Raw genomic sequence first — 18,821 nt, forward strand, 5'->3', positions numbered from 1 at the left:
TCCAAGGAAAAGAGAGAATCTACAACTACAAGAATATAGTCCAATCTATCTGCCCCATGGGAACTAAGCCCCCTCTTAATTAGAGGCAGAGTGGGCATCACCATCCCAGAATCCTCATGTTTGGTGAATGAATGATGGACTAGCATAGACTTACTGCTATTCTATCATAAACTTATTGTAATTCTAGTAATGGAATAACTTTTATCATTGATGTGTTGGCAGTGACCACCAGTGGTTCTGAGGAGGAGAGGGAAAAATAGGTATAATATGAGGACATTTTCAGGACATTGCCATGTCAGATACAGGCCATTATATATCTTGTTATAACTTTTAAAAATGTGTGGGAGAGAATTTAAACTATACTATAAACTGTAATCCAAACTTAGTGGCAGTGTTCCTATATGTGTTCTTCACTTGTACCAAATGTACCACACTAATGAGGGATGTTGTTAATGTGGGCAAGTGTGGGAAGGGGAGGGAGTGGGGCAAATGGGAATTGGGAAAGGAAAAGATTTTCCTGGGCCCTTTAACCTACCCAACTGCCAGGGCCTGCTCTTTCCAAGAGCTCTGAGGGAAGGGCTACATGTGGCAGAGTAAAACTATCTTCTAGGCTCGGGAGTTAAGCATTAGTTTGACTGTAGTTTCCCAATTTAAACCTTTTAACAGACTTAAAATAAGGGTGGTTAATAATCCTATTTCAGTAAGTAAAGGAAAAGTCCTTGAATGCTATGGAAAGATCTTTTCTAAATTATAATTAAAACCAGTTAAACAAATTGTAATATATTCCAGAACCTAGCATTCAGTATGCTTTTAAGATTATTCACAGCATTAGAATTTTATTAAACGCTATAAGCCTCCTGTAAAGGAGTTTTTTATTCCAAGAATAAACTATAATGGTTTATATTATAAACCATTGGAATAAACTATAATGGTTTCAATTTTATTTAGCTTAGATGTAATCTCCCTGTGATTATATATCAACTAAATAAATATTATATTTATTAAATCTTTTAGATGATGAAAATTTTAAGTTCATGTTTAATGAAATTAAAAGAAGGAAATGTAGATCTATACTCTCTTCAGTGAATAAAGTAAACTTCATTGTGAAAGTTTTGTTTAATTTTTGTGAAAAGATTTGTTTTATTTATTTATCCCCCCCACTCTTCATTGTTTCTGCACTTGCATGTGCCTCCTGTGTCTGCTTTTTTTTTGGGAGGCACTGGGAACCAATCCCAGGACCTCCAGTGTGGGAGACAGGCACTCAGTCACCTGAGCCATCTCATTTTCCCAGTCAGCTGCATCTCTCACTGTCTCCCCTCTGCGTCTCACTTTGTTGCATCATCTTGATGTGCCAGCTGTCTGCGGTATGGGCCACCAGCTCTCAGTGGTGTGGGCCATCACCTCTCCATGGTTCAGGCCATCAGCTCTCTGGGGCACAGGCTGACAGTGCTCTGTCATACACAGGCCTGCTTGCCTTCACCAGGAGGCCCTGGGACTCAAACCTGGAGCCTCCTGTGTGGTAGATGGGAGCCCAGTTTCTTGAGCCACATCTGCTTCCCTGATGTACTATGAGAAAATTATTGTGAATTCATAAGCTTTCTAATCAATAGTGTATGCTGTTTTAGCCTAGAATTGTGGAGTGATTAACTTGTCCCTTGTCCTTTGGAATGTTGTAATGCTGTTATGCAGGCAACACCCTCATGTAGTAACAAAAAACCCAAATGTTTAAAAGGAACAAGTTACTAGATGTGGCATTTGCTGTAAAACTAAAAGGTGGAAACCTTTATGTTCCTCTCCAGTGTACCATGTACAGAATAGAGCATTTTGGGGCATAATGTCCCTCCTCAGGAGAAGTGGCCATTCCCCTGGAGATGGGCATTGTTGTTCCAGGGGGAGCTGACAGATCATGAGTTGCATGCTCACCCTGAGATCATAGATTTGATCTCATAAAAGTTGGGCCCCTATTGGCTGCTGGTTGAAGTCTCATCCAGGAGGGGATGCTCTGCCTGGGACCGTTTTCCCAACTGGGACTCTAATTGGCCACCAAAGGGACTTCCGGGCCTTGTAAAAGAGCATATGTTTTGTTTACCCCCAGTCTGGTGAGTGTATGTACTTTCATTCTTTCCTATATCTCTAATTATTTTCTATGTGATTACCCAATTACTATAATCATTTGATATAACCTAAAACTTATTTAATTGAATAAAGCTGTTTTTATACAGGAAAAAAAAAAAAGGGCAGGGGAAAAGGGAGAAATCTCCTTTTTAGTAACTCCAGGTCTATACATCATATATATCTGTCTTCATTACAGCAGACAGAAGGCAGCCATTATTGCAATTCTGAACAGATTTTAAAAATTTAGATGTAATCACTTTATTGCATTCTTTATGGGAATATTTAATTAGATCATGTGTTTTTTTTTTTGTTTTTAAAGAAATTTTAGATTACATAAAAATTACATAAAAAATATAGGGGATTCCCATGTACCCCACGTTCTCCTTCTCTTACACTTTCCCCTATTAAAAACATCTTTCATTTCATTAGCGTAGTACATTTGTTAAATAGTGTATTTTTTTTTTTAAGATTTATTTATTTCTGCCCCACCCCCCCGTTGTGTGTTCTCTATTTGCTGAGTCTTCTTTGTCCACTTCTATTCTTGTCAGCGGCACCAGAATCTGTTTCTTTTTGTTCCGTCATCTTGTGTCAGCTGTGTGTGTAGCGCCACTCCTGGGCAAGCTGCACTTTCTTTCGCGCTGGGTGGCTGTCCTTACGGGGCGCACTCTTTGCATGTGGGGCTCCCCTACGCGGGGGACACCCCTGCGTGGCATGGTATTCCTTGCGTGCATCAGCACTGCGCATGGGCCAGCTGGACACAGGTCGAGGCCTGGGATTTGAACCGCGGACCTCCCATGTGGTAGACGGACGCCTTAACCACTGGGCCAAGTCCACTGCCTAGATTATGTATGCTTAATTTTGCTTGAAATCATGTTTGGCATAATGCCTTAGAGTCCCTAAGAACTTATTTTCCATGAAGTCCGTTCCCCATAATTTAAAAATAAATAGTATTTACATAGATTAATTTTTCAGTTTACATATATGCACATATCGAAGAAAAATAAGCCTTGGTCTATTTCTTGATTTTATATGTTGTCCATGTGTAATATTTGTGAGTTCTCTTTATATGAGTCTCTCTATTCCAGTATTTCCTGCTTATTCGTACCAGACATAGTGTTAAATGCTGGACGTATATTATCTCAGGTACTCCTTCAAATGCTAATGCAATGGACTGGTGCAGTGAGCTGGTGCAACAAGAGACACAGGAGGAATAATATAATGAGAGACACAACAAAGCAGGGGGCGGAGATGGCTCACGTGATTAGGCACCTCCCTCCCAAAATCAGAGGTCCTGAGTTCAGCTCCCAGTGCCTCCTAAAGAAACAAGGAAGACGAACAGGCACAGCAAGTGAAAAACAAGAAGGAGGTGGGGAGAAATAAATAAAGTAAAGCTTAAAAAAAAAAAGTTAATGAACTTACTCAAGGTTTCACAGGTAGTAAGTAGCTGAGCAAGATTTAAGCCCAGGATTTCTGACTTAAGAGTTTGTGCTCTGCTTTGCAGTGTGGCTCAGTGTACAGCAACAAGCACTTTTCTTCTGCTAGAATAGAGCTAGCTTTTGGTATGACAAAGATTTCCCCAAACTGAGATCAAGTACAATTTAAATGTGTATAAAAACAGCATTTATTAACTTAGGCTGACTCAGTCAAACCAAGAAATGTATACACTTAAGTAAAATCTGTAAGATTCCATACAACCTGAATTTATATTTTGGATAGGCTATAAGACTGCTGTTGCTTACAAAAAATAAAACACTTCCAGTTCCATTTGGTAGGAAAGCACAGACCTGTGCTAAGTCAAGTCTACACAAATCAGACACTGTGGCTGAGCTTATGGCTTTGGTGCCAATGTCAAGGTATCAGCACACTACCCAGGAATTCAGACCCAATGCTGGCTTCTTTGCTATTAAGGCAATATAGTCTTAGGATCCTTCTTATAAAAGTTCAAATAAAATTTCCAAGCCCTCAAGTCTTCCTGGAGGTGGCAGATGTACTGCTGGCCTGCAGCATATGCTAGCCTGGAAACTGAAATCAGTCTGCTGTAGCCTTTTGTGCTTTAGCAGCATTTTCCAAAATTTTCCTTTTCCACTCTTCATAATCCTGAGACAGATCTTCATCTTTCTGCAGCTTATGTGGGATCTTCGCTACTTTCTCTATTTCTACAAGAGAAAAATTTCAAAAGTGATTTCAAAGTTCTTATATTTGCTAAGAAAGAACAAGTAAACCTGCCTAACATATCTAATAAATAGGTAATAAAATACTGAAATAATGAAAAGAAGGAACAGTAGCTACTACATGATTTTTTCCTTTCTCCTTACACTCCAGGCATTCCAAGATGCCAACATTTATCAAGTATTTATCCTGCACTTGCCAGGCACTGAACCAAATACTTTTTATTAATTGCCTTTTATAGATTAAGAAATTGAGGCTCCCAGAAATTATGACTTTCCTAAAATGGTGGTATAACAGGATTTGAACCCAGATAGTTTGGCTTCAGAACATGTTCTTAATTACATCATACCTCTATTATTTCTATTAATGCTTGCTTGGAAAACTGGTCTTATCAAATGATTAACAGTAAAAATTTATTTACAGTCTGACTTTTGTCAGGCAAACTGCTAAAGCAACACAGAACTGTCCACTGCACTAACCCAATTACAGGCTAATTCCATCTCAATAATTCCAATGTTAGTACGGTGTTAGTTATCCTTACCCTTTGTGGTGGGTTCAACCACTGTCTTCATTTTTTTGAGTGATGGAGTAGTTAAATCTCTAGGCTCTCCTATAAGAAAAAAAGTGTTATCAAGGTTAATTCCTTCCTCTTCTCAATTTTAGTATTTGGGCATATTTTGGATCACAAATAAAAATTAGACGGACTAAAAACTCTCATAATAAGATAGGGGAAAAGGCAAAAGAAACTGCCATTCTCTTCTAAGGTTTCTCTTTTAAACTTGAGAATCACTTTTATTCTAGCCTCTGTATATGCAGACTAGAATTTAGCATTATTTGGAGCATGCTGATAATCTATTTTCCAGGCCCATGTAGCCATACCTTTTTAAAGTTATCTGCTTTATTTGAAAAACAGAAAAACCAATTTTTCACTAAAAACTTTAAACTGATCTACATTAAATGTACAATTCAGAAAGCAGGCACTTTACAAGTTTGACAATCTTGGACTTTCTACATTTTTGAATGATACTTTATTTATTTTTTATTAAAGAAGTTGTAGGTTTACAGAAAAATCATGCATAACATACAGAGTTTCTATATACCAACATTTTATTCACACCTTCTGTTAGTGTGGTTACTTACAAATGATTAAAGACCATTTTAATAATTTTACTATAAACTATGAACTGTGGAATTCTCACCGTCAATCTGCTGTCCAATCTTCTCTAATTGTTTACAGAGTCGATCAAAGATGGCCTTTTTTACACCACTTGTGGCTACCATTTTATTTTTATCCACTTTTAGCTTCAGAATTCTATAAAACAATTTTAAAAACTTAATTTACTTAAGACTAGCACTGCAATCGTCTCTGTATGATCAGATTATCAACTTATTTCCTTTTTGCCCATGCTTTACAAAGAGCTCCCAAATGTTAAGTTTTTCCTTTATTCCAAGAATATGACATTAGGTATAACATGCAAATTTGTCTTATTTTATTTAGTTATTTACTGGACTGAGTTAAAATACACATGGGATCTATTTTATAACAAAAGGGGTACAGAAAAGACATTTGCTGTAGTGCTTCATACCTTTTATTTATTAATTTTTAAATTAAGAAATTTTTTAATTTTTGCTTCATACCTTTTAAAACTCTTAGTAAATCTCAGATATTGCTAATTTGCTGAATAACAATTACAGCGTTTTTAACTGTTCAACTCTCTTTAACCCATGGAGCTTATATGTATACTACAGAACATAAACTGTTTCCCACCTCCCAATAAAACACCTAATACTAATAAACCACAACAATCACTAATGAAAAATACAAAATAAACTTCTTATCCAGGGTAAGAGAACTCTTCAGTGCAATTTGGTTTCAAAATTGGGGTTAATTTGAAAACAGTTCTCAATGTTTTCTACAATAATGGCCACATTCCCTCCCCATACATACATCTTTGTTTAAAGGGTCTTTTTTCAGGAATGCCAATTAATCACTCCTACATATGTAGTTAATATGTAACACACCAAAATTAGTGGTTGGATAGTGAGAAACTAACCCTTTAAGGGTCAACTACACTTTGTTTTCTAAGGAGTTTCCCAGCAAGACAAAACCAGACAACTTTAGAAAAGAATATAAAAATTACTAATATTTCCAGGGTATCAGATACACAGATACCAAAATTTTAAGATTCAGATATAAGAATTTGTCACTGAAATATAAATTACTTAAAGAACAATCAATACTTAAAAAAAAAAATTACTGAAAAATCACAAATGACCACTGTTTAATGAAAAAATTTTACTACTTACAAAAGACAGACCCAGAAATCAGAATGTTCAACTTACATATGAATGGATGACATTTGACAAGTGGACATCTGGCAACATTAGTTGCAAAACTGTTAAAAGCTTCATTACAGGATAAACTGGGCATATGGTCACTTGGTCACATAGCCACCATTCTTTATTTACAGGGAAAAATATTCTCTGAGTTGTGATCAACCAAATTAGTAGTATTTCTTAGGAATGAAAAGCCCATCTGTAAATTGGGGACTTTTCTGAATACTAAAAGGCACACTTACTTGCATGCTGAAAGTAAAGCAGCAGTGGTAAAAAGGGGCCTGGATAAGTCAAGGTCTATTTTCTGTGTCTGTGGAAGACCGGATTCATAGCTAAAAGAAAGCAGCATTTGGAAAACTATGAAAAAATATTATTTAGCATTCAAGTGACTGATAAATATAAATCAGAACTTATAATGCATGAAAGATGTGTTGTCACTTTAGTGTATTTTTTTTAGGACTGAAAACCAAAATAGAACACTGGATAATTTTGCTTTATATATCAGTATAAGTTTTCACTTTAAGGTTCTTTATGCTCCATACCTTTCCAATATTTCTGAAGCCATGTTCACTGCTTCTGTACAGCCAAACTGTACAGCTAGGTCTCTTATTCCAATATTTGAATTCAGGCCCAGTAAACACTCAAAAGATTTAAGGCAGCTCTGATACATCTTCTTGTTCAAACCAGAAAGTTTAATTAAATAAACCTTTGAAAGGAAAAAAATACACACTAATCGTAAGTCAATATATTAGCACTCTTAAGCATTTGTTTAATAAGTGGCATCAACTTTTCAAAATTAACTAATTCTACAGCAAGTCATTCACAGTACTTAAGGGTTTAATTTCATTTAGTCAAAAATCAGTAGTTATTTAAGGCAGAGTAAGTATTGCTTTCAAGCTCATAAGATAAAATGGCAGCCACACATGAAGAGATAATTTAGATGCAACGAAGTGTTACTATAGCCAAGCTATGTGAATAAAAAGCTGTGGGAGACACATATATGGCTTAGTGGGAGTGGAGGGGGGAGGGGGGGAGAGGGAAAGGAGAAGAGGGGGAGGGGGAGAAGGGAAGGGGGTGGTGAGGGGAGACAGGGGGAGAGAGAGAGAGAGAGAGAGAGGGAGGGAGAGAGGGAGAGAGGGAGAGGGAGAGAGAGAGAGAGAGAGAGAGAGAGACACGTCAACTCTAACTGGGAGATCAAGGAAGGCTTCATAAAGGTTGTAATAGCAAGGTCACTCAGGACAACTAAAGGTTTGCCAGAAGAGCATTCCAAGAAAAAAAAAAGGTTGCATTTACAAAGCTCTAAGTCATTAAAAAACATGGTCTGTAGAGTGAACACTGCAGCTTGAACAGGGAGGCTGGAGAAATTGATGGTAATGGTGAGCCAATATAGCTTTCTTTTTAATGCCACCATTTAACAAGTATATCATTATGCACTAGGCCCTATGTTAAGTGTGTCACACAGTTTATGGTCTAATCCTTCTACTATTCCAGTGAAATGGAATAAAGTTCTTATCCCAGCTTTACGGATAAAGAAACCAGAGACTTACAGAACTAGTAACTGGTGGTGTTAAGATTTGTAATTATGTCTTTCTGGCCCCAAAAGCTTGTTCTCTCAACCACTTTTTTTAGTGGGAGGAAAAAAAACAACACACGGTTTTAAAGTAAGTGCTGTAGAAGGTAATGCATAGTGGTAGTGAAGATGTCCTCGAGTAAAGAAAGAGTTGGTCAGGGAAACTAGATAAGAAAGAGAATGTTGCAAAAAATTTGATAAAATGATTCTAAAGTTCATCAAGAATAATAAACATGAGAATAGCCAGGAAAATTCTAAAACTTAAAGAATTATGACATGCATATAGGCCAACTAGAAATTAAAATGTGTGATTAAGGTTCAGTGTTGAAGTGGATTATTCCGAGTTCAGTGGGACCTACTTACCCTGTCCAAGGGGCATGTCATAAAGGAAGCGGCAAGGTCCAGGCACATGACTGCATTACTGGTTTCTGTGGTATGTGCAGACAGGCCACTACACTTCACCTGGGACAGTCGTAAGTACTCCTCTGCTTTCCTGGTTATAAAAGCAAGGCATCTACTAAAACTTTTTTTCTAGGAGTTTGCGCAACTCTTTGGTAAGAAGGGATACAACCTGGCCGACTTCATCCTTAGCCTAACTACTATACAAGTTTGGGGCTGGCAATGAAGCTCACATTCTTTGGGGGCTCTATAAGAACAGAATCAGTACCCTCCATACCTGAACCACCCATTCCCCCCTCCACACACACTCTATACACCACTATGCTCAAGTGCTTACTGGGCAGAAGCAAGTTTTTCAATTCTTCTAAAAACAAAAAAAGCAAAAACAAAAACAACATTCTATCTTCCATTACTAGAACAAGCATGAATAATCACAGAGGTCGAGGGCTTAGACCAGGGGTCTTTTCCCCTCTTTCCTCTAAATTAGTGTTTCTCAAACTTGTACATCAGAAGCACCTTGACGGACTTGGTAAGTCAGGGGCAAGGTCCAGGAATTTGTATTTCAAACAAATGTCAAGACACTGGTGCTGTCAGGAGCACACTTTGACAAACACTGTTAGAAATGGTTACTGAATCCAGGAACCATGCTCCAAATCCTTTAAGTGCTCCTTTTCTTCCCTCACCTTCCTGACTACCGAGGCACCCAGCCTAGTCCTGCTCTCCACGCTTTACCTAGGATGGCTTTATTTCTACCTCTAGATCATGCAAAGATTTTTCCCATCCCAAGGCCTCTGCTTGGGCTGTTGTTTCTGCTGGGGCCGCTCTTCCCACAACTTCCCAAGGCTGGCACCTTCCATCAATCCGGTCTCAGAGAAAATGGCACCTCTTCGGAGGATCTTCCTGAATATCTGTATCGACAACAGGTGCTCTGAGCCACATCCCAGGCGCTGTCTCATCACTGTTTTATCTATATAGCTCGTTCCGCTATAGACCTTTCACTAGGCCTGGAGCACGTCTGTAAAAGCCCCTCAATAGACATCTGCAGGAGGATTGGAAATGCTCCCCCGCTCGTTCCTTTTCCCACCTCCGTGCATCCCACAGAGCCAGCTGTTCGCGCGGGTGTCCACTCCTACAAGCCAGCAGCCGGGAAGATTTTCTCGACTCAAGGACATAATTCCGCCCGGCCCCCGTATTTTACTCACACTCCGGGGCCGCCCGTCCCGCGGACCTCGCCCGAGGAGGGCCCAAGGCCTGGGCGGCCGGACTCACCTCAGCACGTCGGACTGGGCGATGCCCAGGCGAGGGGCTAAACGCGCGATCAGCCCCGACTCCATGTTGCAGACGCAGACAACTCGCGCTAGGGTCCGCGCCACGAAACCCGCGCGCAGGGTTCGAGCCGGCCAATGAGAGCCAGGCCCTCCCTCCGTGGCACCTGGACTGGTCGAAACGAGAAGTTGAGACTTTCCTGTAAACCTATAATGAACTTTCTTCTGCGCAAGCGCACCAAGAGAGTACTCGCCAGGGCAGGGCGTGAACGTGAGTGGGGAGGGTCTCCTCATCCCCATGTCTTACTTCTTAAGCATTCTCTTTCTCTCCTGCTGTTTCTTTCTTATCAACCGAGGGATTTCCCACTGTTCTCCTCTTAGGCACGTCCATCGCCCCACTCTCTCTCATTCTTTGTCGAGAGACTGGCTGGCTTATAGGTCCGTCAATTCAGCCTTAGAGGCAAGAGCCAATTAACACGCAAGACTTCAGTTTCTCGAAGCTGGCCAATCGGGGAGTCGCCTGGAAGCCCGTGGGCGGGGCTAGGGAGGGCGGAGCTTGGAGCGGCCGCAGAGTCACCTGACCGCGGGAGGCTCAGCGCCGAGTGGGTGCTGCTTGCTGCAGGTTGTGGAGGGTCGCCATGGTGAGTGCCGAGGGGGAGTCGCGCCCCGAGCGGACCTTTCCGCCAGGCCCTGCTCTGTCCCACTGCCCTGGACCCCTGCGGGCGGAGTTGGCTCCCCCCAACCCGACCGGAACTCACGCTGTCCAGGCTTGGCCTGCGGGACAGGGAACAGGTCCGCGAAGGCCGCAGGCGGGCGGTTCCGGGCTGGGGTGGGCGGCGGCTCTCGGCCTCGGCTGTAGCTCTGAGACGAGGCGGCCTCTCCCAAGGGGTTTATCGTTCTGTAGGCTCTGGGAACCCGTGAAGGCCTACGGTCCCTCTTGTGTGGTGTCGGCCACCGCCCCTCCTTGCTGGGTGCTCGAGTCCCGGGTCTGGGAGGCAGCGTGGGGCGTGCGGGGGGCCTGAGGCTTATCGGGGGCTGCTGGCGTTCTCACCTTTGTGCCTAATGGTGCTCGGTGGCCTCCTGTCCGTTCCAGGGCACAAAAGACCCACCGGAGGGGCCGCAGTGGGACCCTGGTCTTTCTTGTCTTGTAGACCCTATCGGCTGTCAGTGTTTATCAGCGTATTCTAGGGACCCGCTTACGAGAATTTCCTGGAAGGACTGTTGCTATCTTCCATTAATACTGACGGAGGGAAAGGAGACTGATTGTTTCCTCTAACCCTTGTCCCTTGGGCACCCTGGCTCTTCTGCTTGTCTCCTCATTGATGAAATCCAATTATTAGTAGCTGTAAGTATTCTCTTTAGCTCCTCTCAGTGATGGCAGCAAATCGTGGTGGGGCTGTTGGCCCGTAAACTTGAACTTCCTCAAAATGTGAACCCTGTGTCTAGTTCTACAAAGGCAAGTTGTCACTTGAGTTTTATTAGAGTTTGACATAGTCTGCCCTGTATAAATAATATTTTTGGGTGTTGGTGTACTGTATGTCAGTTTTAATTGTCTAGTTTTTTACTTTGTACAGGCAAGCTTCTGTAAACCTGTATACCTGGAAACAGGCTTCACTGTTTCCAGGCTTTCACTGTATTAATGCTGGAAAGCAAAATTAAATTTTTGACATTTATTACTTTCATATGTATTTATCAGAAATTTTACAATTGGGGATTGACATAGGACCAGTGTAAAAATTAAATTAGGGGAGTGGATGTAGCTCATTGGTTGAGCGCCTGCATCCCATGTATGAGGTTTTGAGTTTAATCCAGGTACCGCCTAAAAAATTTTTAAATTAGGATTTGTCAGTTTCTGAACATCTGTGAATTTACATTCATAGTGTTATGAAATAGAAAGCACTTTATTGAGGATTTATTAAGCACCTGGTATTGTGCTGGATGAACCAGTTTGGAGCAGTGAGCCAGACCTGTCCTCATGGATTTTACTGGGAAAGGAACTTTGGGTATTAGTCTTGTCACAGCTATTCCACAGTGACTTGGGCATTTCACTCATTCTTCTCTGAGTTTCACTAGTGCATCTGAAACCAAGTGTTGGCCTATTTGACTCTTTCGATGCCTAAAATTCTAGGATTGAATTCAATTTATCAAAAATCCTCCATGTCTTTTATGTCAAAGACAGTGCCAGGCACTAGATACAGTTTTTGCTCTTAATAATTTTTAAAAAAATTTTGTTCCAGGAATTGAACCCAGGAACTTGTATGTGGGAAGCTGGCGGCTCAGCCACTCAACCATTAGCTCCCCTGAGTTGGTTTTTTCATTTGTTTGCTTGCTTTTTGTTGTTTGTTTTTAAGAGGCATTGGGAACCCAACCCCAGGACCTCCCATGTGGAAAGCAGGTGCTTCAACTGCTTGAACCACATCGCTCCCATTGAACGGGGGAGACTGTTGCTTGTGGGACTTACATGATACAGTGTGGGAATTACTTAAGCACTATCAAATCAGTGCTTTGGGTCCTAGAGGGAGAGTGCTGCCTGGGGAGCTTAGGAAAGACTACGGGAAGTAACGTGAACTGGATGAGGAGGGTAAGCAGAATTTCTCCAGGTGGAGAGGAAAAGGCAGTGAGCTTCACTTATTGCCAGTAAGTGAAATTGAGAGGCATGAATATTGATGGTGTGCTCCATCGTAGGATTCCTGGGGAGAGATATTGGTAAATGAAGTTTGTGGAGATCTATTTTGCTGAAGGTTTCTGCTTTATATCTTCCTCAGAGGAAAGCCATGGAACGTGTTTAAGCTGAGAAGCGACAAAATGAGTTTTGTGTTTTAGAAAAATGAGGGCTTGTGCTAAGAATTGATTGGTAGCAATCAGTCATATAACTTCCTCCAGTCCTTCTGTGCAGGCAAAGTGACATAAATATTTTATTATATGGAGTATCGTGTGTGTGTGTGACTTGGATAATTGATCGAAATCATGTGTAAATCTTTCATAATTTGAAACAAATGTCACACAGCAGTGCAAGGTATTGGTGGTGGGTTGATGTATGGGACCCCCTGTATGATGTTATGCATGTTTGTTTTGTAAGTTCACAACTTTTACAATACACTTAACTGTTTTTGTATGTTCACGTATTAATAATATTAAAAAGTAATAATAGGGTTGTTTGGGGGGAGGTTAGTAGTACTATTTTGAGGATGTTCTTTCATCATTTGTTAGAAATGTTTCACAACAATGGAAGGTATTGGTATGAGAGCCCTGTATGATGTTATGTGTGTTTGTTTTATAAGTTCACAACTTTTACTATATCCTTATTGTTTATGCATGTTTACATATGATTGATATACTTCATTAAACTTTTTAAATGAAAAAAGGCAAAAAATCACGTGTAAAGCATAATAAATCAAAATCATGTGAACCATTAAAAGAATATCTGATCAAAAATCAAATTGAAGCAATACTATTACAGAAAAATGTACTGTTTTCTCTGTCTCTAAAGGTATATGGGAAGTCTCTGAGTTCCTGTAATTGTAGAAAAGAGTCCTTTGTTTTTGCAAGTTAACTTGTCAAGTTAAATTTTTAGTTCCTCACACTTTGAATGCAGTTTCAGTGGATTCTTAGACACACTACACCCTACCTTGCCATCCTAGATGATCCTTGTCGAAAGAATAATAAAGCCTGAAATGTCATGTCTTAAGTCTTTGAGATATTAAGTTACAAGATATTAAATTTAAGAGGACCACATTTGTAGGATATTTTTAAAAAGGAGAGAAATGATTTAGATTTGGAAAATAAACTAAAAAGATTCAGTAGGTATCTGAGTCAGTATAAACCACTGAGTGCCAAAAAGTGATTGAGCAATTTTGTACTGCTTAAGAAATGTAGTCTAGTACAGTGTTTTCTAGCTTTTTTTTTTTACTGTAACCCGCTTGAATACATTTAGCCAGCGCTCACACACACATATATAACAAAAGCAAAACTTTCACAAAATAGTAGTTTATTTTGTGTGATGCCTTCTCATATTTTCTATTCTATTTTTTAATACTGACTATGGCCTGTTTTTAATTGAATTTGTGGCTCAGGGTCGAGTAGTGATATAAACAAATAATTAAAATTTAAAACAGGGTGTTATATTAGAAGGGTATAGATTAAATATCTTCAGTTAAGTAACTTCAATTTCAATGGCAGAATCAACTTTTTATGGGGAAGGCTTTAGGGGGAGGATGTGGTATTTGAATCTGAAGGATACCTGGGATTTGTCTTTGTGAAGATCCAAGTATATGAATGACAGTGTAGGAGGTCCTTGTTGTATGAAGGTAATTGGAATTGCAAAAAAGCCAGGTGAAGCTGGCTTTATTTATAATAGGGACCAACAGTTCATAGTAAACAGGAGGAGGAAAAGGAATTGTTTGAAACTCTATCTAGAAAAAAGAACTAAATTATGAAAGTAAGTTTTCAAAAATTATTTTTTTTTAAATGTAGGCTATAACTGTAGTGAAGTATTAGTCTTGGATTAAATAAAGAATGAATCAAGTTTTGATTGCTGGAAAAATCACTTTACATTTGACCTTTATAGTACAATCATAAAAGCGTTATTTTTTTCAGAACTGCTTGAGGAATGCAGTAATTTTTCACCCACCTTCCTTAATCCTTTGATGGATTATTATGTTTTGTAATTCCCATCCCTCATCATCCTTAATTTGCCCTATTTCAGTTGTTAACTTCTACCATATTCTCATTTTTTAGGTAGCACTTTCATTAATACCTTGAAATTTTCTTTGTGTGAGAGTAGTGTTTTCATTTACAATTGATTTGTCGTCAGACTACACTATAGCATATGAGTGGGGAGATTGACCAACAAATAGTTTGATAGTATGGGTATAGATAATTGTTCCTAAGGGGATATAATAATAATGGTAATGGTGATATAACTAAGTGCTAGGCAAGTTTTGAGCTTTACCTGCCTCATTTGATTTATTCTTCAAAGCACTGATGTGTAAGTACTTTATTTTATTTTTTTAAATTTATTTATCTCCCTTCCTCCCCTCCCCCCCCCCCAGTTGTCTGCTCTCTGTCCATTCGCTGTGTGTTCTTCTGTCACTGCTTCTATCCTTATCAGCCGCACGGGGAATCTGTGTTTCTTTTTTTGTTGCGTCATCTTGTGTCAGCTCTCTGTGTGTGCGGCGCCATTCCTGGGCAGGCTGCACCTTCTTTTGCGCTGGGCAGCTCTCCTTACAGGGTGCAGTCCTTGTGCGTGGGGCTCCTCTACACGGGGGACACCCCTGTGTGGCAGGGCACTCCTTGTGCACATCAGCACTGTGCATGGGCCAGCTCCACAAGGGTCAGGGAGGCCCGGTCTTTGAACCCCGGACCTCACATGTGGTAGGCGGACGCCTTATCCATTGGGCCAAGTCTGCTTCCTGTAAGTACTTTAATATCCTTGTTTAGAAGAGGAAACTAAGGCACAGTGTATGAGTGGAAAGTAATTTTATAAGTGAACAGTTCATGGTGACCTTTGCTTTTCTCTGTACCTCATAACTGTGTAGACTTGGGAGGACTATTTGGCACTGGTCTCAAGCTACAATTTTGATCTCGTGAGTAGATACCATCTCTATTTTGCTAGGATCCATGTAGCTGATAAGTACCAAGATTGTTTCTAGTCATTTGTGAATGAGGAACCACTTTTTTGAGTGAGGAGATATTGTGGTTTGTATTTTAATGATAGAATGTGTATGTTTTAACTGTTCCTGCTCTATGTGATTCTTCTCAGGAAGGGCATCAAAATATTCCTTTAGAATAGCCACTTGTATCATAACTACATTGTCTGTTGAGTGATTTTTAAAAATATATTTCTTTATTCTAGCTTTATTTCTTTATTTGTCGCCTATTTTATAATAAATTGTCTTCTGTAATTTTCAACACTTTATATTTAATTTTAAATCCAGTTGATATAAAATAGAATTTTGCTAAAATTTTATTCATTTGTTTGTAATTCTATAAAATGTTTTGAAACTGATTGTAATCTCTTTATAACCACAGTTTTATTTCCTTAAAAAGTAGTTATAAAAATTTCCTGATTTGTCACTGCTTATCTCTAAATTAATGATCCAAACTTAATGAAATCAATTGATGCCAACGATTATTAGATCTATTGCATCCCCCAAAACCCAAACTATAGCTTGCCCTCACTGAAGCTCTCAAAGGGCTAGCCGTGGTGAATAGTGAATTTCATTGTCAGAATCCTTAAATGCTGGTGACATCCTTGCCTCTGAAGCCAGTGTTCTACATTAATAGGTCTGCTGTTTAAGTTAGTCTTCCCTTTAAGTTCGATTTAAAAGGCGCCTAACTTTTTCTTTGAAATTTGATGTGTTTGTGTTATTTATACTTCTGAGGTAGAGTCTGGTCATAGGGAAACTCAGTTTGTCATAGAAAAGAAATAAAAGGAAATGCTTAGCATTACTAATTAGCCAGTTGATTTTTTCTCTTTTCCAAATGAGACCAACTGAAAGTCTTCTACTTTTATAAATAATAAATAAATATAAATATATAAATATATAAATATAAATAATATATAAATATAAATAATAAATAAATATAAAAAAACTATTCTAGTTCAGAAGGGTTTTATATGGGTCACATTCCTTTACTAATCTAAAATGAAGTGTTGTTTTGATAGTCTTGAATAGTGAAACAGACTAGATTTAACCATTCATGTTTATGTGTTAAGTCCTTGCCTTCTACCTTTCTAACTCACTTGTCTAAGAAGCATTGTCTTGCATCATTTTTTATTAAATATATAATCTAAACATTCTCAAACTAACTTGTTCATTCATACAATGAACATTTAAGAAGCATTCATTATGTGTCAGACAGTTTGTTGGTTCCCAAGGACATAAAATGATCTGAATTTACAATTATAATGTGATGCTGTAGTAGAGGTAGAAGCACTGTTGATATACAGCAGAGGAAGGAGTGGTTAATTCTGCTTGACAGGTAGATCTAATTTAGTTTGCAGATTTTTGCTGATGGCAAAGGGAAGAGTATCTGGATGTATTTTGTCCATAATAGCTGCAGATATATATATATATATATATATATATTTGAAATGAAACTTGAGTACTTGAGGAGAATACTCTTTATGGTATTCTAGTATCAGTCACTAACAATTTCAGCTTTAGTTTATTTCTAACCTGTTAATCCCTTATTATATATTGCCAAAGAGGAAGAGAATCAGTGTTTTTATAAAATATTTACTTGGTTTGTCTAAGGGTAGATCAAAACACAGTTGAAAAATAGTTTAGAGAAAAAGAGAGGCTTTTAAAGATTTAGGTTAGTCTATACCTATCACAAGAATTAGGTCTATTGAATGGTTCTGTTTTGGTTGGATTAAGAGCATGGTAGCAGAATACAGGCAGTCATAAATTACCATATGTTGCTTTGAGGACAGTCTGCTATAAAAGTTGAGTCAGTTTCTGAGACTGAGGCAATTTTCTGTACACATTAATGTTCCCCTTCACAATGCTATTCATGTAGAACTAGAATGAGCCTTATATGAAACTCTAGGAGGACTGTAGAAAGTGCTAATAAGATATTAAAAGATTTTTTTTTTCCCAGCCTACAACACAGCAGTCACCTCAAGATGAGCAGGAAAAGCTCTTGGATGAAGCCATACAGGCTGTGAAGGTCCAGTCATTCCAAATGAAAAGATGCCTGGTAAGAATGACAATATGGAAGGCATAACTACAGTCTTAACTTACGAAGCATCGAAAGTATTTTCTAAAACTGTATAGCACTACTGCTTCTGGTAAATCTAGTATTTGTCTCCAAGAACCGTAAAAACCTCCCCCAAATATTGTGTGGAGCAATTTCAGCAGATGGGCCTCTTCACTCACATTTATATTGATGATTTGAGATTGTCTTCCCTGTCAGAATGTAAGCTCCATAAGGACAAGAGACCCTGCCTTTTATTTGCGTATAAATGAATTATCATCACAATAATAACTGACTTAAATTGCTAACCTCTTACATCATAAGTTACTGTGATGGTAATGATGGTACTATCTTGCTGTGGAAAGTGCCTAAGTTTCTAAGGTTTCTAAGGCTCAGTAATATTCTTTTTTGTCAACTGAACTTGTATTGATATCCTTGCAAAAAATTTTGCATAAAAATAAAATTCTTGGGATGGAGAAAATGGGTGGGTGTGGAATTTGCTATTCCTTACTTCTTTCTCTTTTTGTGTATGGATAGTATTTCCTGTATCTCAAGGAATTGTTTATGAGTGAAGTGTGATAAAGGGTATTGTGATGGTTTGAAGAAAACAAATTTACATGGATAGTCATTCCAGACAACTTATGACAGATTTGCTAGCTTTGTTTGACCTATGTCAGAGTCATAATCCAGATAGTATCTTGTTTCAAAAGAATCAGTTTGCTAGCTGTCTTGGTTGCAAATAAAATGTGAATTAATGGAGCTAGTTTCATAGTCTCTAGAAAGATTAAAGTCATACCAGGAAGCTTGCAATCCTAAACATATAGACTTGCTAAGCTCTGCAGCCCTGTGGGGAATCACACATCTTTCTATTCATTGGAAAGAATGCAAGGTGACACTATCTAAAATTGATTTTATATTAATTTAAGTACTGGGTATTGTTAAACTTATGTACTAAATCCTTGTAGAGAGTTTGTATAACCAGGTTAAATGTTTATTTAAACAAAGCATTCTCATCAATTCTTATGTTTCTGTAGGACAAAAACAAGCTTATGGATGCTTTGAAACATGCTTCTAATATGCTTGGTGAACTCCGGACTTCTATGTTGTCACCAAAGAGCTACTATGAACTTTGTATCTTTTGAATGTGGAAGCATGGACCACACTTCTTGATAAGACCATATTATGTTTGTTGCTTATTAAGTTTTTTTGTACTTATATTATTCTTCATTGTGTTAACCAAATGGTAATCCTTCTCTATGCCAGAT

At 38.8% G+C, this 18,821-nt stretch overlaps 2 protein-coding genes across 4 annotated transcripts in view; one reads left to right on the top strand and one right to left on the bottom strand.

The window, feature by feature from the left end:
- Nucleotides 1-3,718: 3,718 nt before the first annotated feature.
- ORC6 (origin recognition complex subunit 6) lies at nucleotides 3,719-10,155 on the bottom strand. Its single transcript, XM_058280075.1, has 7 exons — nucleotides 9,860-10,155; nucleotides 8,555-8,684; nucleotides 7,164-7,327; nucleotides 6,864-6,953; nucleotides 5,484-5,596; nucleotides 4,826-4,894; nucleotides 3,719-4,271 (listed from the first exon to the last, which is right to left on the bottom strand). Exons 1-7 carry the CDS (start codon nucleotides 10,153-10,155, stop codon nucleotides 4,144-4,146), a joined length of 990 nt encoding a protein of 329 aa, XP_058136058.1. The 3' UTR covers nucleotides 3,719-4,143.
- Nucleotides 10,048-18,821, top strand: part of VPS35 (VPS35 retromer complex component) — a 34,595-nt gene continuing 25,821 nt past the window's right edge. Inside the window, exons 1-4 of one of the 3 annotated variants that reach the window (XM_071209184.1) lie at nucleotides 10,048-10,126; nucleotides 10,237-10,496; nucleotides 17,461-17,559; nucleotides 18,591-18,687. In XM_071209184.1, coding sequence (XP_071065285.1) covers nucleotides 10,494-10,496; nucleotides 17,461-17,559; nucleotides 18,591-18,687 — 199 coding nt within the window. In that variant the 5' untranslated portion in view covers nucleotides 10,048-10,126; nucleotides 10,237-10,493. Of the gene's footprint in view, nucleotides 10,127-10,236; nucleotides 10,648-11,006; nucleotides 11,201-17,460; nucleotides 17,560-18,590; nucleotides 18,688-18,821 lie in introns of those variants that run through there. The other 2 variants (XM_058280073.2, XM_071209185.1) reach the window with 2 other exon arrangements.

Source organism: Dasypus novemcinctus, chromosome 18 (genome assembly GCF_030445035.2).
Source record: "Dasypus novemcinctus isolate mDasNov1 chromosome 18, mDasNov1.1.hap2, whole genome shotgun sequence".
NCBI classification, from domain to species: Eukaryota; Metazoa; Chordata; class Mammalia; order Cingulata; family Dasypodidae; genus Dasypus; species Dasypus novemcinctus.

Coding starts and splice junctions, on each gene's coding strand:
- ORC6 (XM_058280075.1), bottom strand. CDS start 10,155: ATGGGGATGAGGAGACCCTCCCCACTCACGTTCACGCCCTGCCCTGGC. Junction 6,954..7,163: donor GCTTCAGAAATATTGGAAAG/GTATGGAGCATA, acceptor GCTTTCTTTTAG/CTATGAATCCGGTCTTCCAC. Junction 5,597..6,863: donor GCTTTACTTTCAGCATGCAA/GTAAGTGTGCCT, acceptor ATTGTTTTATAG/AATTCTGAAGCTAAAAGTGG.